We start from the raw sequence: 21450 nt of genomic DNA, 5'->3' as shown, positions 1-21450 counted from the left end.
AGCCTTTTGCTCAGGCTAAAGCCACGCTGTCAGTTTTTGGGACCCCCGAGCTTCATGGAGTAGCTGAGCTGCAGAAGTTACCCGGGAAGTTAAGAAATTACAGTAAAAGTTGAACTGTCAGGAATTTGGGTGAAAGTAACCAGCCGAAGGAAAGTACAGAGGTAGTTACGCCTTTTTTGTTATTCACCGCAGCGGTAATATAAGCTAGTTTTGCGTAGGATGTATGCTGTCACTGCTAGCATAGCAGCTACTGAGGGGAGCTTTATTTAGTTTTTTCAAAATATGAACATTATGTAACGTATTATGTGGGTTGGGTATGTATTGTGAAGATAAGTGTATAAAAGGCTAATGTACTGTGTCCTTGCCTAAATACAGCACTGTCCCTCTGTTCTGAATTAAAATTTGTAATTGTGACAGTTAAATGTCTACATGAATGACACAATGTGAAAATAAAACAAAAAGTTAGATTAGTTCGACAAATGAGCATGATGAAATGAAAAGCATGTTACAAAGGATATTCCATTAACAAGCATCGGCATGCCGAAAAGGAGTTGGAAGACGATTCCTAGCCCTTATCCACAACTCAATCAATGTACTTCCTGTGCACCTTCATACACTCCCATCTAACTGCATGCAATTCGATATACTGTATGTACAATTAATGAATTACATTTTACATATAAATGTATTTACTTTCATACTCTTTATATAGATATATACATCGGTGCTGATACATATGTGTATATATACATACATTAATGTGCGCACATCTATGTACATACATAGACACAAACAAATATGTGAGTTTCATAACATTCATATTTTATACACACAAACACATGTTTCAGCAAGACCCTACAAAATCGATATACCCACTTCGGATAAGTATTCGCCAAAAAGTACTTCCTTCGTCTCAAAGCAAAACAACAACAACAACAACAACAACAACAACAACAATCAAAGAAAATAAAAATGTAAGGATCTCCCTCTGCTATGGAAGCAAATTTCTACCAGACAAAATATAGTGCTGATAATTAACACAGACATAGGTAAATGCTTAAAAGATAACTCCATCAGCTTTATAAATTAAAGTTTGTTTACAGGTCAGGGGGAGTTCTACTGCCTATGTGGGGGGAAAAAAATGGTATAAGCCTTTTGTGGCTCCAGAGGAAGTTGTATGTTATCCGATAAATCGCCTTCAGTGATGTCACGCAGTGGCTAAGTTGCATTGTGGGTGATGTAGGTGCCAGGTGGTATCTCTGCTTCTGCCGTATCTTTTTTGATCGTTTGCTGTTTAACTGTGCTTAATGAGTCCAACAGTGTTATAGTAGTGCAGCTTTCAGTGTGGACAGCGAGTGCACGCAGTTAGGACAGAGTGACTGCTGTTGTGTTTGATTCAGGAACGTTTAGTTGCCTTCTGCCTCGCTAGCTAACAGGGGAGCTGGCAGTGACCAATATTTGACAACAATTATTGTGTAAAATGTTTAATATGTCATCATTTTTGCTCACTTTTGACAATCTAGTTTTAATCATGTTTATTTTGGGGGGGGGGGGTTGTTCCTTTGTCAGAAATGGGTTTCCAGGAGAGACTGAGTAATTAAAGGGAGAATACACTTCGTAACAGATACTGTACTGCTGCATCAATAACGGTCTTTGCTTCCATGCAAAGAGAGAATATCTTCACTGAATGCTTCACTTGCTTTTCTCCTTCTTGAGAATAGTTGTTAGCTGCCATGACTGTCGTAATTGGATTTGAGGGCAGTGCCAATAAGATCGGCATAGGGATCATCAGGGATGGAGAGGTGCTTTCCAACCCTCGACGGACCTACATTACCCCTCCTGGTCAAGGCAAGTCACATTTCCGCTAAACCGCTAAAGCCACCTTTGCATCACTGCCGACATATAATAGCATACAACAATCTTGCATGCAAAGTTGACAGTATGTTTTTTTTTATCCATCAGGGTTCATGCCAAGCGACACTGCCAGGCACCACCGCGCTGTCGTACTGACCGTCCTCAAGGAGGCGCTGGAGCAGGCGGGGCTGAAGCCTGCAGACATCGACTGTGTTTCATACACCAAAGGTAACACGAGATCCTGGCTCATCACCTTGTGGTAGTTCATCAGCGGCTGTAAGGCAACAACAAACTGACAGATGTATTTTTCACCCTCAAACACGGATCTAATGTCTGCTATCGCTCCAAAGGGACAGCTTCACTCGCTCTTCTTCTCCCACAGGTCCTGGTATGGGTGCCCCCTTGGTGACGGTGGCTCTGGTGGCTCGTACAGTCGCACAGCTTTGGGGGAAGCCGCTCCTGGGTGTCAACCACTGTATCGGCCACATTGAGATGGGCCGACTTATCACAAAAGCCAACAACCCCACCGTGCTGTATGTTAGCGGAGGGAACACACAGGTGGGTTTCTGTGTGTAGGCCTCAGTTTCCTCTGGCACAGAGCCTCTGCACTTCACTACCTGATAATCAGCTGTCAGTAAAGTGTTTGCAGAGCTCTGAGATACACTGAGTTATAAATGTATTAGGTGCAAGTGTAATGAGCCTTATCTCCATGTCTTCCTCTGCAGGTTATTGCATACTCAGAGCGGCGATACAGAATATTCGGGGAGACCATCGACATCGCAGTTGGCAACTGTTTGGACAGGTTCGCTCGAGTTATAAAGGTGTGTAACATTATTGTTCTCATTAGAGCAACTGTACAGACGGACGCGATCGTGTGTCAATACTTTGTGTGCAACTGTTTCTCCGCTCAGATTTCCAATGACCCCAGTCCAGGTTACAACATAGAGCAGATGGCCAAAAAGTGAGTGACAACCACAAAGTATCTTCTCTTGTTTTGGAATGTGTTTCATGTTTGTATTTACGGGACTGATATTTCTGATACTTTTTCACTTTGCTTGTTGCTGCTGCTGTTAGAGGGAGTCAGTATGTGGAGCTGCCATATACAGTAAAAGGAATGGACGTCTCATTTTCTGGGATTTTATCCTACATTGAGGTGAGAGGAACTAATAACCTACTCATACGGCTACAGGTTTTTAGGTTTGATGTCTACAACTACATCATTGTTTTGATTCATGATCCTAACAGTTGTTTTCTTTTTTCTTCCATAGGACGTTTCTCATAAGATGCTGAGCTCTGGTCAGTGTACACCAGAGGACCTGTGTTTCTCCCTGCAGGTACTAAGAACCAATACATCAGTTAGTCTACTAATATTGTGCTGCCCTACATCGTGGATCTGTTGCTCAGTTAGTTAAGAAAAGACTTGTATAACCATTTGTAGAGGCCATCTTGGCCTTAGAAATAAAGCCTAATTCAAACTATACAGGGTTAAACAATTTAATGATCATGAGATATTTGGTCTAAAACATTGTGATTTTATTTTTGTTTGTATTGCGTATAAAATGTCAGAAAATTGTTTCTGACAAAGCAAATTCCCTGAGTACAAATCTCCATCTCTGATGAAAATGTAGTCACTTCTGTGACTGGCCAACAGTCCAACACCAGTTAGTTAGTCTGTTTACTATCATGTGTGCCAAAGAAAAGGATTAGCTCATCGATTTATTAGCTCATGAACTCATGGTCTATTTGCAGGAGACCTTGTTCTCCATGCTGGTGGAGATCACAGAGAGGGCCATGGCTCACTGCGGCTCCCAAGAGGTCCTGATCGTCGGGGGTGTTGGCTGTAAGTACATCAGACATGGATGCTCAGTGGAAACATCCAGGCTTTAACCCTCATTTGTTTGGTAGCTGCATGAAACCTAATTAAAAACAGACTTCAATCATTTGCAAGCCCTTGCAACCTATATTCAACTGAATACAGTCCAAAAAGACGACATTTAATGTTCAAACTGGTAAACTGTATTTTTTTGTAAATATACACTCATTCTGAATTTTGAAGCCTGAAACATGTCCTAAAAAGGCATTTATTACTGTGTTTGTGAACTGGTGACACTAAATGGGGAAGTTTTTTAGAGTTAAACTCTTTTTTCACACTTGGGTGTCCGTTGTTGTACTTTGTGCTTTACACTCTTCTACACATTTCCAATGGCAGGCAGTTGTTGACTGCAGGCAGGCCAGCTTTCACAGATGTGCATTGTAGGGTCCATCGGAACTAACACACCCACGGACCATCACAGATGCTGGTTTTGAACTTTGCGCTGGAAACAATCTGGATCTTCCTTTTTCCTGTTAAGCTGGAGGACACGATGACCACGATTTCCCACAACACCTTGTATTGTAGACTCTTAAGACCACGGCACACTTTTATACTCTTCGCCAGTTCATTCCTTTCCCAACGTATTGAAAAGTGTTGCTGGGTGTATATTTTTAAAAAGAGTTATCAGTTTGAACATTGAACATCTTTTGTTTCTGCTGTGTTCAGTTAAACACTGGTCAAAAGGGATCAGGCAGGATTATTGCTGTTTTTATCTGTTTTCATTGATTTAATTTTTACGTTTTTGGAATCAGGATTGTTAGAGATCGGAGCCCTGTGGAAAACAAGTAGTGATGTTCTTTGGAAATATATGGACATTTGGCAATGGATGATAAGAAAAACATGCACAAAAGAAGCACAGTCACTACAGTACAATACTAAAGTTACAATGTCACAGGAACCTGACATATCAACAGTAAGCGTCCTGAAGCGTGAGAGAGTGAGGTTTACTTTCTAGAGCTGCCTTTTTTACAAGTTTATCAGTCCAACGGGACAAACAGGAGACTGTGTGCACTCACTGTCTTCCCCCACTGTTGCACTGCATACTGTTTTAACAGTTGTGCAATGGATTGGAATTACAAAGTCACTGAAGGGAACAAGCTACCCACTTTAGTTCTATAAAAAAAGACTTCCCGTCAGAACACAAATATTGTCATTCCTGGATGTGATAATCACCAGACTGCCAGAGAAGCTGTCAGGTTAGCAGAGCAGCAGCCACACAAAAGATTCCTCTTAGAGGAAATGTAAAAAGACTTTATATATATATATTTTTTTAATGGATTTACAGGCATGCCATGAAATTAAAAAAATATTTACATTTCAATTCTAGTTTTTGGCTAAATGCTCCTATCAACCTGAACTGTTCTTTTATTTTATATTTTACTTTTATGTGCTTTTATTTTTCCTTCTCCATTCCGTCATCTCTGAATTAAGAGAAAAAGTCCTGATAAGAACATTATTGCCTCGTCAGACCTGCCCTTGTCTGGGTCCTGTATCCTGTGCAGAACATGTCTTCTGCTTTCCTCCGCAGGTAACATGCGTCTGCAGGAGATGATGGGGGTGATGTGTAAGGAGAGAGAAGCCAAGCTGTTTGCCACAGATGAACGGTAAGCCAGTCGCTCCACGCTCACTCTCACTGACATTTAAATGTCAATGGATTCAGAACATACACACAAAACGGTACAAAAACACCCACCACGCCCACCAACAGACTGATTATAGTGTGGGTGTCCCATGATGGTGTTAATGTTAATTTAGAGGCATTTCCAGTCTGACAAGTAAACTTTGGCTCATCATTCTAATTTAGGGGATAATTATTTAAACACATGATATGTTTTAGATTGTGATTATTTTTTCCCCTCTAAGGTTCTTTTCATGCATTTAATTAAAATATGTTACGTTGAGAAAAGTAATAAAAACGGGAAAATATCACAGTATTCTTTTCAAGTCCATATTAAAACATTGTGTTCCAGGTTCAGTGTGAATCCGTGTACCCTTCGTTCTTTGGTTTTTCCGTTTCAAAACCAAATTAAAATAACAGAAAAACAACTTTGTTTTTCTGTTATCTTGTTTTAAAACCAGAACGGAAAAACGGAAAAACAGAATAACACAAAATCACACATTTTGTAGCTGTTATTCTGTTTTTAAAAAAAAAAACAGAATAACGTGAAAATTAAGTTTTTTGATTTTTACTATTTTGTTATTGTGATATTTGGAAAATTCGGATTTAGGAGCGGCAGCGCAGTAATTGTAATTCATGTAATTCACACAGAAAGCTGCGCTGCCGCTCCTAAAGAGACGTGACGGTAGACCTCATGATGATGAGATCGGGGTGTTTCCCCTGCGGTTATTTATCAAAATATAGCCTACACCTGCACCCGGCGTTTAAAGGGACCCTGCGGTTAATTGAAACCCGGCTATTATTTGGTAATAAATGGTACATTTACACCCCGCTTTGTACGCCGGAGCACATCCGCGATTCATTTAGGCTACAGCCTGGAGGCGGAGTGGTGTGTGTCTCCTCTCTGCTCTGACTGGACTGCTGCACGAGGCTTCTGAGAGACTGACCGCCTGTGAGTGCTTTTGGACGGGGGAGGGACTCACGGCAGCACCCGCTGCTCGTTGAGCACAGTACCTGCAGAGTGATACGTGCTTCCAAGTCAGAGTCTCCAAACACCAAAAAAGTCTCCAATAACACCAGTAAAAGTCGCTAGATTTTTTGGTAGTCGCTTTTGACAAAAAAAAAGTCGCCAGAAGGATGATTTGTTTGTGTGTTATAATAGTCCCAACCACTTGCATTTCGACATGGGGGGAATTTTAGTGATTTTATTTTTTTTTTTTTTTATAATCTTTTTTCCGATTTTTTATTTTTCATGGAGCACAACCTTCGCTGCAGAAGTAGCCTATGTTTCAGACGCCGATCTGGAAACGGCTGTGATTACTTCTATAAACAGGGTAGGCTATGTGTGTATGTAGCCTATAGGCATATACTGATAAAATATTGATTGACATTCTGCTCCGGAACATTAACTCGTCCGGTCCGCCCCCGTCTCAGGAGAGAAAGAAGGAGAGACGGAGCAGCTCCAACAATTTAAGTGCGCCCTTACTTTATGGCCATAAAGTCTGTAATAAGGGTGCACTTAAAATGTTGGAGCGGCTGGCTTGACTACGCGGAATTTTAACCAAATTCCACAACCTGTTGTAACCTACACACACGGAGCGGATCCAGTGGAAATTAGGGGTCACCCTCTACAGGAGTGAAGTCCATATTAGGAAATGTGCGTCACGCACCGAAGGTGGACGTGATCTCTCTCATAATGAGCTGCCAATGAACACAATAGGTCTGTCTGAGCCTCTAAAACACCTTTTTATGTGATAGTCAGCATCAGAAGGAATCTAATAATGGACTAATGCAGTGGTTCTCAACCGGTGGGGCGTACACTCTCCCGGGGGGGCGCGAGTAGGCTACAGGATGGGAGGGAAAAAAAAAAAATTCGGAAAAAAGACTAAAAAATAAAAAATAAAATCACGAAAATTCCCCCCATGTCGAAATGCAAGTGGTTGGACTATTATAACACACAAACAAATCATCCTTCTGGCGACTTTTTTGCCAAAAGCGACTACCGACAAATAGCGACTTTTACTGGTGTTATTGGAGACTTTTGTGGTGTTTGGAGACTCTGACTTGAAAGCACGTATCACTCTGCAGTTACTGTGCTCAACGAGCAGCGGGTGCTGCCGTGAGTCCCTCCCCCGTCCAAAAGCACTCACAGGCGGTCAGTCTCTCAGTAGCCTCGCGCAGCAGTCCAGCCTGCAGTCAGTGCAAATGAATCGCGGATGCGCATGGCCGCCGCCGCCGCTCCGGCGTACAGAGCGGGGTGTAAATACCATTTATTACCAAATAATAGCCGGGTTTCAATAAACCGCAGGGTCCCTTTAAACGCCGGGTGCAGGTGTATATTTTGATAAATAACCCCGAAACACCCCGATCTCATCATCATGAGGTCTACCGTCACGTCTCTTTAGGAGCGGCAGCGCAGCTTTCTGTGTGAATTACATGAATTACAATTGCTGCGCTGCCGCTCCTAAATCCGAATTTTCCAAATATCACTATAACAAAACAGTAAAAGTCAAAAAACTTAATTTTCACGTTATTCTGTTTTTGTTTTAAAACAGAATAACAGCTACAAAATGTGTGATTTTGTCTTATTCTGTTTTTCCGTTTTTCCGTTCTGGTTTTAAAACAAAATAACAGAAAAACAACTTTGTTTTTCTGTTATTTTAATTTGGTTCTGAAACGGAAAAACCAAAGAACAAAGGGTACACGGATTAGTGTGGTTACCTGTGTTCGCTCCACAGATTCTGCATAGACAACGGTGCAATGATCGCTCAAGCCGGCTGGGAGATGTTCAGGTCCGGTCAGGTGACGGAGCTGGAGGACTCGTGGATTACACAAAGGTAGACTTCACCTCACTTGTTCCTTACATTCTGATACCATTAGTCTAGCGGCTATATAGTCGTCTGGCTCAAAGCACACAATGATGTTTATCCTGAAAATCCAAACTGACTGTTTGATGATAACAGTAAGGTCTTTTAACTGGGGGACCATGAAAGCACCTTGAATCCAACTTTGTGGACCAACATATATCATCATTAAAGAACAAACAGTCTTCACCATGGTATATTTAAAAAAAAGTTCCCAGAATGTAACAGACACATGAGTATTGTGTCCATGCTGACATGAATTTCTCCTATTTTAGGTACAGAACAGATGAGGTGGAGGTGACGTGGAGGGCTGACTAATGGACTGAGCAACATCTTGGTGCTACAGATGTTGTTGCTGCAGGTCTGTTATGGCAGCTGGATTACAACTTTCCTGAAGACATCTGAAGGGACACTTCAACTCTGGGGAAAAATTAACTATTGGGCTTACAAGAGTCAAATGTTCTTTTGAGAAGTTTTTCTGTCTTCCCCTGCATTAGTTTTAAGGTGCACATCTTATCTTCAATCTTTGGTGGCCTCAAATACAGCAGCAGTATATTTAGATTTTCATTCTGGAAAACCTTGTTTCACCTGAGTTTCTAGTGAACTTTTGACCTCGACACATTTCTGGTCAGTAGAGGAAAGAAAATCTGCAAGGTTGCGCGTTTGATGCTGAGATCAGCGCTGCCTGGGTCACTGCTGATAAGGAGTCACTTTTGTTGTTCCTGTACTTCTACATTTAAATGTTATAAATGCAGCTTCTCCCTATATAAACCTCTGGGGCTATCATTTGATGGCAAAGCTTTACTGCTTATGTTTGGTTGTAAATAGCTTGTCTTGTGTATGGAAGTGAATATGAACGGATAATAAAAAAAAAGGACAAGCTGGAACTTATCAAGTTTATTCATTTTTATTAAGCAATACTGTTTCACTTACATTCCTCCTCTTTCTCCAGTGTAATTTTTTTTTTATTCAATAAATTTTCTTTTCAAAAATCAACATACCGAACATGGTGAAATCCCTTATGGATTCATGAGTAACATTCACCCGATTAGGGAACGAAAAAAAAAAAAAAAAGGAACACAGCATTAAGATGTGACGGGTGAACTCTACTGTGCCTTTGACTACACCCCTCTGTAAACTGAAGACACAGATACACAAGTCCTCTGTATACATTAACCATAAAAACTCAAGCAGGTACAAGACAGACATTCTTCTGTTTGCAATGGAGAAGGGGGAAATAAATCACTCTGGTGAGGGTTTCTCGCACACAGGGATTGGTCACAACAGATTTTCTAGAACAAAGTGCTTGATTGACCGCTCGCTTTACAGAGGATGCAAAAAGTTTGATAAAACTGCAGCTTTCAAAAAAGGGGAGGGAAATTAAATTACAGCTCCTCAGATTGTTTAAAACAAACAAAAAAGACCAGTTCTACACATACAAGCTAAAATGGTAATGAGAGGCGATGAAGACAGGTTTGATTAATTAAGGCAGGCTTTCTGTAAGGCGTTAAAAAAGTCCATTGCTGTAAGATCTCAAAGGAGTTAGTCCAAAGTGTCTCAGTGTGGCTTTGCGTGAAGACATCATCCTGAGTGCAGTGTGTGTGTGAACAGGACTCAAAAATGTGTCCGTCTTTACATGTTTTCATGTGCATGTAGGTGTGTGTTGTGTATGTGTTTATATATGCTTTGGGCTTGTCACACTGCTAGGCTGGGTGATCCTGGGTCTCCTTGTACCAAACAACCTTTTTTGGAACTGCAAGAAAACACAACAGAATGTCAGTGGAATGTCTGAAGCAAAAATACATGACATTCACATGTCAGATAAATCAATTAGGACTGCCTGTCACACCATTCTACATGATAAGCTTGTAACATTGATTGTTTACATCCTCTAACTAAGTGGATTAGCTGCATTTACCACACAATGAGTTGTACTAAACACGACCCCAAAACCCACTTAAGTACCCAACAGTGACTTCTGTGCAACTGTTACACTCCTACTTCATAAGGCTGGCATTTCACCCTCAGACAGTTGTAGTCAACAACTGAAGAGCCTAAACTTAACTTATACTGGCTCTCTGTCTCTGTCCCTCTCTAAAAGAGCAAAACTAACAGTTTAGGTGGTTCCCAAAATGCACACATGTTGTGGTTCACACTTCTAGGGCTGAAGAACTATTTCACAACATTAAGATGCAAATCCCTGGTAAGTGGCGTGACAGCACTAACTGGTTTATTCTTGGAGTCAACCTACCTTTTTTCTGTTTGTTGCAGATGGCATTCCATTCTGAAGAGACAAAACAAGAGACACAATGTTAGAGGTGAAACAAAGAATTACAAACAAAAACAGAACAAAAGTGGCAGGTTGTTGTTCTCAAAAGCGCCTCCTAGCACTCACCTCTACTGTGATAGTTCAAAGCTTCCACTAGATGGCGACAACTTAGCAGCAGCTTCCCGTTGCTCTCGTCCACCTCTGGGCGTGCGGTGGGGATGACGGAGGTAGCGACTGGAGTAGGTGTTTCTTCGGGGGGCTGGCCTGTGAGAACTGTGTCGACCTGTGGGTCTGCTGTCTGTTCGGTGTCTGTGGGCTGAGGGGGGAGGGCGTTGGCAGCGGGGCGAGTGCTAGAGCCCTCCGTGACTGGCCTCGCCTCACTGATGAAACTGAGACCCCACTGGTTCTGTAGCAGCACGCCGATGGCGGGGCGGTCCTCCTCCAGCGTCCCCGTTGCTGGCCCCGCCTTCACCTTGGAGGCGTAGCTGACGGCGGGCTGCAGCTTGGCGGGACTGTCCTGCACCGGAAAGGCAGGCGGGGGCTTGAGCAGTGACAGACTGTCCTCCACCCACCTCTCCTTTTGGTTGACCTTTTGGGGCCGCTCGCCTGCTCGGCTGACCCCCTTCTGACTTTCCCTGCGGAGGCTGCGGCCTTTGTGCTGCTGGCCCTTGCGTTCTTTTTCTCTGCGAAAGCTGAAGGTGTGTGTGTGGCTGGGTCCAATCAGGTCGCCTTCAGGTGAAAGCTGTCGGGGCTGTTGCTCACCAGAGATGCAACCTCCACCCCCACCGCCTCCACAGTTGCCTGAGCCAGGAGACAGACGACGGTTGCGAATATGTGGCTCTGAGTTAGTGGCTGAAACAAGGGCTGCTGGGTCACACAGGGTATCAGACTCGCACACAGTGTTACTGGCTTCCCATGTACCTGAAAGAGTGAAGAAGACATGTCCATTAGATATCTGCTGTTGTCGCATGTGGTTTCAATATACTTGTATCCTTGTTTCATATGAAACAATCAGAATTGGAGAACATTTGGACTAGGCCCAATAACATATCACTGTCCTGCTCTTATTTTAACAACATTCTGTTGTTACCAACAGTGATGAATATGCCATTACCTCTTTCACACTGGAAAGAAAAAAACCCACCAACATCTGGCCTGTGTCTTCAGTAGCAAAAGGGTACAATGAGAATGAATTCCCAAGTCTAGAGCAATCACGAGGTATTTTTAGCCCCTCCAGCTCTGACTGGCTGTGATGGAAACCTGACATCCCCGAGGATGTGGTCATTTTCACCCCCTTTCTGACACAATGCTATGACTGGTGTTGAAGTTTTCGGGATGTTGGAGCATAAATACATCTATCTACATTCAAGCAGTGCTCCAACATTGTTCAGTCAGTGTTGAGTTTCAAAGGGAGACTGAAGTAAGTGGTTTCTAAAAAATATAAACACAACATAAACACTAATCACTATAATACTAGTCTCCATGCTGCTTTTACACTGCTGTGTTTTCCAGTCCGTTCTCAAGTACTGGCAATGGGAAAATATGGGAACAAAAGCTTGTTCGCATAAAAAAAAATAAAAAAAAAATAATACAAAAAATAAAAACATGTGTACATGTGCTTATTCTGGTATAAAAATCGTCTGCGTCTCAGAACAGGTTCTTCACATGGCATTGGTTTATAAGTGATCTTTGAGCTAGGCTGATTCATATAAGCAAACATCAGTGGCAGAGGACACACTTTCACGTGACTTCACCGGGCCAGTTTAGGCAGTACAACGGTTGCCTGCTGCTGAACATTTGCCAAGCTGTGCAGAAAAGAACAGAATGACCCAATGCTAAATTAAGAGGACAGAACAGCTTGAGCTAAACTTCTCATCTTTGAGTATGTAGTCCGTTGACAGGAGAAACATGCAAAAATAAAATCGGCTGGTGAGTATACGGACATCTGTATTACTGAAACATTTACTTGATTAAATCAGTCAATTAATTGACAAATCATCTGCAACAACTTCTATAGACCACTTCCACATCTGTCTTAAGGGTGAACTCATTTAATTAAGAAAAAATGGCAAATCATATTTAGTTAGTCCCAGTTTCTCAGATGTTTACAACTGACGTAATTTCCCACATTTATGCGATTGTAAATCTAAAAAGGTGGATTTTGAGTGGTTGGTTGCACCAAAGAAGCAAAATGAAAACTTCTCCTCTGGCTCTCCCCAACTCGGGGATTTCAAACTATTTTCTGACATTTTATGGACTAAATGATCAATAACAAAAGAAAATGTGATTTATGAAATGAAAATAATACATTCACCTTGTCTTGATAGTTAAGGAAATTCTATAATTACAGGAATAGCACAATAAATCTTACTGGCTGCCGCCTGTCACAGCTGACATAACACATTTACTGGTCTTATATCAGTGTTGCACAACAATCCGTCATCCAGTCACACTTGATGGCATCTTAACAGGAAGGTTGGTTAAATAACTTCTTTTAGTTCTAGTCGAGCCATTTTCTGTCCACATGGCATAAATCGGGCTGATGAAGTCAGTACTGCTCATTGTCTTCAAAAGGGAACGACATTTGGAAATGCCGTCTCGGCGATAAGGGCGAAAACTCACAACAGGTGACCTGTTGACTGGCCACAAAATGAGGATTACAACTCCATTTGATTAAAGAATCAACACACTCGGCCTGAACAGTGTGCCCGCTCGCAAGCGCCACATTTTAAGAACACGGCGATGGCAACCGTAGTATACTAACGTTAAATCAAGGGAGTCCGTCTGAAGTACCGTGACAGAAATTTCGAGAAAATAGCCGACTGTACAAACGCACCAAGTTCCTACAAAAGAAGTAACTTGGCTGCTTTCGTAACGTCCCTTCGATAACAACAACATGTTCAGATTCGTGTGTGTGGTGCTGGCAGCTAACAAGACCGCAAAAAGCTACCAGCCAGCACCGGTGTTAGCAAACTTTGATTAGCAGCGTCATGGTGCGGCGAGTAAAACTCGACGGTTTCACCCGACTGCTGTTACAACATGAAGCATTTAATTCAAATATGTCTCAAACACAAAAGCTGTCGTCAAGGGGATGGCTTTATTTTTTACCGTATCATGAAATTAACAGCTAGCTAGCATATTAGCCGAAGTTAAGTTTCGTAACCCCCCATTCAAAGCGGCGAGCAGGCTGCTGTCGATACCGCTAGCACGGCTGCTAACACCGTCGGCAAGACAACAATATAACAGCGCTGAAAGTGAGGAATTTCGGTCCCGTGAGTCCAAAAGTTGTACAAACTTACCTGTTTTGATATGCATGTCTTTTAGTTCAATGTGTCGCGGGAGCTAAACCGTTTAGTAACTTTTGTTTACAACGTTAAGAGAACGACGGTTCGCTGGATGAGTCTTGTGTGGCCACCCGGAAGCGACACGAGAATGTGGGTGGGACAGGAAGTCCCTGTAGATAAGCGGTCCGGCGGGAAACTTGGAGGGAAATTTTAATATTCAACACTCGCCATAATTATTGCCCATGTGATAACCACGTGGTAACAGGGATGAAGTTTCTTTTTTCTTATAGAGTCAGATTATCTCTTTTGCTCATTGTCGGTATCAAATATATATTATATCTAAATATAATTTAGATGCTGTAAATAATGAAAGGCTGTAAATGCTTACTGGAATGTTTCCTTGGTACACCATTTAAGAGTTGTAGAATTGTCCTACACTCACACACAATCTGTGTTAACATGACTTACACCAGCAATCATTAGATAATCGAATTTCCTGAAACGAAAGATCAGGAGACAATCTGCTCTAAATAGTGCTGTAACACAGACTCCTTGTGTTCCTCAGCTTCGAGTGGATTACACAAATGCTGCTCTTGTACCTCGTTCCTTTCATTGTTTTCTTGAATGTAACACCTTTAATCAGGTAACACAGAAACCCGTAATCAGTCACACAGTGGAAAGGAGCGAGCCTGACCCTCTAATGACCCTGCAAGACAAGTTATCCAACACAACACAGATCAGCTATTAAAAATCACAATCATTAAGTAATATAAGAAAAAAACCCACCGTTGATATCCAAGCAGTCGTCCTCCAGTGCCACATGTTGATCAGTGGTGCCATGTTTAAAATCTTTGGCCTTCTCTGTCTTCATCACAGATCTTTGTGCTCCCTCTCCACTGTTCCTCCTCTGCCTTTTGTTTGCCCACCTTTTCATAGCTTTATACCTGATCATTCGCATGCCTCTGCCTCTTTCTCATTTTCTTTGGGTCCTCTGTGGACAGGTTGGTCCTGTTCCTTCCTGGAGCTCCCGTCGGCCTTTATTCTCCGCTCTGCTCTTTGCTTTGCTTTATCACTTTTGCCAAACGGTAATCTCCTGCCACTGTCTTCCAGAATCTTCATCTCCTCTTCGGTCTTTGATCATTCACCCTTTGGAATGTATTTACTAAATGTTATCTACCAAAATAAACGCAATTCCAGGATTGTTTCAAAGTAAAGAAGCTTTGAGTAGCTTTGTAACCCACGATTCATTAGTAATGTAACTGAAAGAAAGACTGCAATTATTACCCAAGTCACCTGGTGCTCCTGCTCTCCTTCTCAGACTCCCTCTACCTGTCACAGTTGCGGACTTGGTTTGCGAACGTCAAATCAGTCTGAGCCTCCCGCTGGTTCTGTCGCTCTCCCTCGGGTCTGACCCACCTCAGGCTGAAAATGGAATCTGAGGTGTCATGAGATGATTGTAAGAAATGCACACAGAGCTACGATCATTTTTTTTAGATTTGTCAATTTTCCCACTTTTAGTGTATAACTGGATCATTTGACCTCTTCAGGCCCCCCCAAATTATCCAAAACAATCACTCGGTGCTGGATCTGTTCATAACACACAACATGCATCTGATGATAATGGGTCTCCAGTAGGCAATGCTTCATTTCAAAGCGTCGCAAGCTACAACACTTGAGAATCTCTCACCTAGAGCACTTTTTATTCAGGGTGTAGAAAGTGAATGGACACATTTTTATGGTAATTAACATTTTCAATTAGAAATTGAGGGCCTCCCCTTTGAGATTCTGTTTTAAAAAGACCGCCTTTATTCTTTCCTTTTCTTCAGCAGAGTGCACTTTAATCTTTTATCTACAACCGGACTGTGTCCACACGATAGTCTATTGTATTATTTCTTGGAAAATATTCGCCATGTTTTTTTGTTTTGTTTTGTTTTTGTTTTTTGTCTGTTTGTTTGTTTTAGATAGGTTCTTTTCTTTTCCTAATGCGGAGACAATGTTCAGTGTTTCTATTATGTTAAAAGAAAAAAAATAGGGCAATACCTGTATTTCTGTACTGTGCTATGTAATGTGTCCCTAATAAAACATTTAAACAAAAAAAAAAAAGACCGCCTAAGCACTTTTACTGTAGCACTGAACAGACTCTTATTTTTAATGATCGAAAACATCTGGCTCTTGTCCTGTGGGGCGGAATAAACTTACTGTAAGCCACATTAAAAAAGCATTTACAAGTAGTGAAACTTTATCATTCCTGTGTTCACCAAACCAGACAGAACGATTTAATGAAAGGAGCATCACAACAATAGAAAACAAAAATGAAACTGTTCAATTGGTGAAATAAAGTTTTTATTTGTTTATCTTCTACATCATTAACTGTCAGCTCAAAGACTAAATGATTCTACGACGACGCCCTTCTCCATGTGTGTTCGTGCGTGTCTCTTCAGTCTCGTGGACGTAGAGAAGCTCTTCTTACAGCGCAGGCAGCTGTGGGGCTTCTCCCCGGTGTGTGTCCGGACGTGCATGTTGAGGTCAGAGGAGCACCTGAACCTCCGCTCACAGTAGGAGCAGGGGTAGGGTCTTTCTCCTGTGTGGATCCGCTTGTGGAGGAGCAGCTCACCAGAGGTGAGGAAGGTCTTCCTGCACTGGGAGCACTGGTGGGGCCGTTCCCCCGTGTGAGTCAGGTTGTGCCGGACGAGTGAGGTCGACTTGGCGAACCTCTTCCCGCACTGGGCGCACGCGAACGGACGCTCTCCCGTGTGTGTGTTGAGGTGTTCGCTCTGAGCTCGTTTGGTCTTAAAGCTCTTGGGGCACTGTGGGCAGCTGAACGGCCTCAGGTTACTGTGGCTGCGCTCGTGTCTCACCAGCTCGCCGTGCGTGAGGAATGTCTTCTCGCAGGTGGTGCACTGGTACGGCCTCTCGCCTGTGTGGATCCGTTCGTGGCGCGTGAGGCTGGCCAGCTGGGTGAAGCTCTTGTCGCAGTAGGTGCACTGGAAGGGACGCTGGCCGTTGTGAGTGAGCAGGTGCCTGTTGAGGATCTGGAGCTGCGTGAAGCTCTTCCCACACTCGGTGCAGGGGTACGGTCGCTCCCTGGTGTGGATCTGCTGGTGCTTATTCAGAAGCCACACGTGCGTGAAGCTTTTCCCACACTCGCATGCAAACGGCCGCTCGCCGGTGTGTTTCATCTGGTGTCTCTTGAGGTCTGATGCTCGGCTGTAGATCTTCTCACACAGGGAACATTTGTACTGCCGCCTCACTACGTGTCTCTGCCTGTGCCTGAGCCGCTCCAGGATGCTGCCGAAGCTCTCGCCGCATTTCTGACATTTATACTGAGCGCCCCCCTTCTGTGGCGACTCCTCCACAACTACCACCTCTTGTGTGAACTCGATGGGAGGGTCACAAGCCTGGCCGCATGCGGTTCTCTCAAAATGCAGCTTGAGCAGCCCCATCTGCGTGAACCGCTTGCCACACTGGGAGCAGAGGAAGGGTCGCTCTCCGGTGTGAATGCGCTGGTGTCTGGTCAGGTCCCAGGAGTTTTTGAAGCCCTTCTGACATTCACCGCAGGTATACGGGCGCTCCCCCGTGTGCGTCCGCAGGTGGCGAGTCAAGTCTGAGGCGCGTGTGAAAGATTTGCCACACTCCTGGCACATGTTGGGGACAGGCCTGTCGTGGATGGGGAAAGGCTTTGGGAACTCAGGACGCTGGATCTTCTTCTCGGGGGCCCTAGGTGTCTCTGCGGCCTTCTGGAATCTGCTGTACTGCTCAGGGTGACTGTGCTCCATGTGCTGCAGCAGGTAGGACTCCTGCATGTGGAAGAACGGACACTCGGAGCAGGCAAAGACCTGGGTGGACATCTCCACAGCGGTAGCTATGGATACACAGAAAAAACAAGTTGCTGTTTTATGTTTTTACTCAAATATAGCCGAGTGTTTGCACGCAGCATGGCTGGCTTCAGATGCCAGGCCGAGGCTGTGGTTTTTGGACTACATTTGTAAACGCATGTCCGCACTAGTCATTTTTATAAAGACCTCCATCCACACAAAAAATACCTGAACAACAACAGGCCTGGATTAAAGCAGGTTAGAGGAAGGGTTTACAGGCATGACCAGTGCATCTGGTTACCTTGTGTTCCGAGGTTCTCGAGAGATTTGTGGTGCTGCAGCAGAGACCTCAGGTCGTCTGGGCTGGAGAGTGCTTGCCAGCATTCCCTCAGCACAGAGGGGGCAGAGGTCAGCCAGGAAACCGTCTGTTTATGGACAGAAGTTGACGTGTTAGCAAGAATGTGGTGCTTCTTGCTCAAAGTGATCGCTCAGTTTAGACAACATTCCATCCACCATGACACTTCTCTGTAAGACGGTGACGACTACAACTACTCCTCAAGGATGACAGTCATCTGCACCGAAGCTACTAGTGACTACAGCCTGACCAAGATCATTAGGTCACTAAAGAATTCTGATGATGATATATTGCTCTACATTCATTTTTTTACATCCTGTCCCAGCCCAGTAAACAACAAGTATACTTTATATTTGTTAGCATTTTTCCTAATGATGGAAACCTTTACATTCCATATACTTAAAAAACAACAACAAAAAAACATCAAATTCTTACAAATCTATTTTTTATCAGAAATAGAAAGGTTGGAGCTAGATGGGCTTATAAACTTCAATTATTTTACCTATTCTGTATACTGTCTTTAAGAGGTATAATGTAGCAACTGCTGCTATGTGATGTCATTTCCTACCTGGCTGAGGTCGGGCACTGGCAGGAGCTTCTCCAGTTTAGAGAGGAACTCCGACACAAGGAGCTGCATGTCCGTGTCGTAGCCGAGACCGTATTCTGTGGGAAAAACCTCCTGAGGAAAGAGTTAACAGTTAATCAAAAACCCAACTGCGACAGAGCGCCGTTACAAACAAAGTAACAGACTCTTTGAATGGACAGTCGGGTCACATGTGCAGTTGCCTTGCCTGGTAAAAATGCTCCCTCTCTGCTGGGTCTTTCAGCAGAGTTTGGATGAGTTCCACGAAAATGGCCTCCTCGGCATCCACCTCTGCATCTCCGCTCTGAAAGACACCATCACCGTAACAGAGACCATCTCAAAACAATACTTGTAGGGCTGCAATTATTATTAATATGTTATTTTTTTATTTAAAAGGTGCACTGCGTACATTTCTGTTCTAACAGTTTTGGCCGGAAGGTCCGATATTTTTCAACTGAAGGATATCTATGGGGACAATGTGCTGATTTTGTTCTCACCCCACCATGACTCTCTATGCTGAGTCTATATAAGATAATGATCAGTGTTTTCCAAAGCCAAAGACGACCCCCTCAATGTCCACAACCCAAAGATAATCAGTTTACTGTCAAAGGGGAGTAAAGAAACCAGAAAACAACCACATTTGGGAGCTGGAATCAGAGAAGACTATTTTTCTGAAAATAATACTCTTTACTTAACTTATAAATTGATTATCAATATAGTTAGTGATTAATTTAATAACTGACAACTGATCGATTAAATAAAAGCACATCAATGCTCCATCAGGAATAATTTTAATGCAAAAAGACTGCTTACTTACTCCTGTGTGTCCTGGTGGGCGGATTCGTGTCAGGTGCGGCTGTACGGTCAACATGTTGGCTGTTTCCTCATTTTTGCACAACTCAAGAATAATCTGAAGACGCAGACAGAAGAGAGAGGTTTCCCTACAGCAAGATTCTGGCTCGGCTGTCCTCAACCCATCAAGCTTCGTAACCCGATCTCACATGCAACCCACTGACTCACTTTCGCTCTCAGCCGGAGAAGCAGTCTGCCCCGCTGCTTTGGGCTGAGCAGGTCTGGGACTGTGGCCGTCACCAGCGTCACAAACTCATCGAGCTTTTCATAATCGAGGACTTCTCTCCGCTGAGCCACCTGCCACATCGCAGCAGAGAGCAGCCGCAGAGGAGGGATCAGCAGCCTCAGGGATGACAGCGGCAGGAATATATCTGCACGGACATGGACATATGAACAAGTGCCTTCTCATTACATGTCAACGTGGCAACGACAAATGAGTAGTAGGGATGCACTATATGGATGTCTGTGCTGCCTGTCATGGCTGACGCATAAAAAAACTGTGAATCACTCATTTGTATATATTTTGTAAAGAAGTTCCTAACTTCCAGTTTGTGCACACAAGTGTTAAGACTAAGAGGCAAGATGGTCGATTTTTATATATCCCACAGCTGAAGATTTGCTGTGTGAAACCCAAAGACTTTTTTCCCTCCTCTCCAAACACTTTGCAGAACATGTCCTGCAAATACCAATCATGTTTTCTTCTTCTGAACTTGTAAATTGACTCCACACCAGCTGTGGCTGGCATGTGTGGCTCTCGTCTACATTCCGTGGCTCTAAAGGTGTGTGGGTTCAACATCATGAGCGTGACATCAGCGCTGATGTTGTTCTCCTTCACTGTGCTTATTGGCTGCTCACAAACCAAGTTTAAAGGTTCAGGTCGCCAATTACTGTGCGTATGCTGCACCATTTATGGCACCAAAAGCAACGCGGCTTTGTATTATCGGCTCTACTCATCTTCTATAATTTAATGTGCCGATAACCGATAATTCATCAGTCCGATATATATCGAGCATCCCTAATAAGTGGTTGAAACCTATGTGCAAATGTTCTTACAAACCTAACATTAGCTTGTATACAGGGTCTGTTGTGACTGTTAGGCTGAACACTTGAGTTTAAATCTAGTTTGCAACATGCAAATTACACGACAAACAGCATTGATGACTTGATGGTAGAAGGCTGTTTTTACATTACAGCTAACGTTAACACTAAGGTTCATAGCGCAGCTGAAACGTGATCAGAATGAAAACACGTTTTATATCTAAATCTCACGTGCGTTGAAAATGTCGTGAAGATATATGACAGCTCTCTTCCCAGCCATGTGTTGTGTTTATGTTTACAAGCCTCTTGAATTTTATTCCTTTAGTTTTTCTATTGTCATTGAGTTGTTTTTAGCTCAGTTAGCTGCTGCACATAGCCACAGCCCACTCACAAGGGAACATGAATCCTTCCATTCGCTCAAGAACAATGTAGAAGTTCCTAACTTACATGTGTTAAATGTCGCCCGAATTTCACGCTTTGCTGTGTTTTCCGTGAGCTAATGCTAGCTACCAACTACCACTGCTGTTAGCCGGGGCTACAAGCTATCGACATTATACAAGGCAGCTAACTAGTTAGCTGTTAGCTGCGACCAAATTATTTAACACTCCAATAAAACCGACCTGTGTTTTCCACTTGGTAGGCACTGCCAACCGTTTCCATGACTGAGGCAATGAAAAGTTACTTTGAAAAGTCACTTCAACAACCAGAAGGCTGCAGGGCATTGGTTGGTAGCTTCTTCTTCTTCTTTTGATTAAATTAAGGCCACAACGAGACGCAGCAGACGCGCACTGCTGCCCTCCACGGGTCGCTTGTAGAACTTCAATGAATTATTCATAATAAATCCATTGTAACATCACTTGTAGATTGAATTAAGGTTTGTGTTGTTTCAACACTTTGTAGTTAGCTCTTTACAAAGCAGAAACACGCTGATAATTGTTTTTAAAAAATCAAAAGTAATAAGTTATGCACAAATACTACATGCTCAGCAAGAATAAAGAGCAACTATACAAAATCACCGATAATTAGCACCAGCTGATGATATGCT

The 21450-nt window shown here is 43.1% G+C and overlaps 3 protein-coding genes across 4 annotated transcripts; 1 reads left to right on the top strand and 2 right to left on the bottom strand.

Moving 5' to 3' along the window:
- The first annotated feature begins 2 nt into the window (after positions 1-2).
- osgep (O-sialoglycoprotein endopeptidase) lies at positions 3-9096 on the top strand. The gene is made up of 12 exons (XM_030439449.1): positions 3-161; positions 1722-1848; positions 1963-2082; positions 2237-2412; positions 2580-2675; positions 2766-2815; positions 2929-3007; positions 3123-3188; positions 3604-3694; positions 5256-5331; positions 8084-8182; positions 8485-9096. Exons 2-12 carry the CDS (start codon positions 1734-1736, stop codon positions 8525-8527), a joined length of 1011 nt encoding a protein of 336 aa, XP_030295309.1. The 5' UTR covers positions 3-161; positions 1722-1733; the 3' UTR covers positions 8528-9096.
- A 4-nt stretch (positions 9097-9100) lies between these two features.
- On the bottom strand, positions 9101-14819 carry LOC115595247 (uncharacterized). 2 transcript variants are annotated; one of them, XM_030439446.1, is made up of 4 exons: positions 14549-14819; positions 10605-11399; positions 10461-10493; positions 9101-9962 (listed from the first exon to the last, which is right to left on the bottom strand). In XM_030439446.1, exons 1-4 carry the CDS (start codon positions 14718-14720, stop codon positions 9913-9915), a joined length of 1050 nt encoding a protein of 349 aa, XP_030295306.1. In that variant the 5' UTR covers positions 14721-14819; the 3' UTR covers positions 9101-9912. The 2 variants fall into 2 exon arrangements, with proteins under 2 accessions (XP_030295306.1, XP_030295308.1); XM_030439448.1 differs by lacking the exon at positions 14549-14819 and adding an exon at positions 13778-13933.
- A 1264-nt stretch (positions 14820-16083) lies between these two features.
- On the bottom strand, positions 16084-21449 carry LOC115595674 (zinc finger protein 345-like). The gene is made up of 7 exons (XM_030440431.1): positions 21026-21449; positions 19536-19738; positions 19333-19425; positions 18724-18819; positions 18501-18611; positions 17879-18002; positions 16084-17624 (listed from the first exon to the last, which is right to left on the bottom strand). Exons 1-7 carry the CDS (start codon positions 21063-21065, stop codon positions 16141-16143), a joined length of 2151 nt encoding a protein of 716 aa, XP_030296291.1. The 5' UTR covers positions 21066-21449; the 3' UTR covers positions 16084-16140.
- Between the last annotated feature and the right edge of the window lies 1 nt (position 21450).

This window comes from Sparus aurata, chromosome 14, assembly GCF_900880675.1.
Source record: "Sparus aurata chromosome 14, fSpaAur1.1, whole genome shotgun sequence".
NCBI lineage: Eukaryota > Metazoa > Chordata > Actinopteri > Spariformes > Sparidae > Sparus > Sparus aurata.
This window is presented reverse-complemented; position numbering and strand designations above follow the sequence as displayed.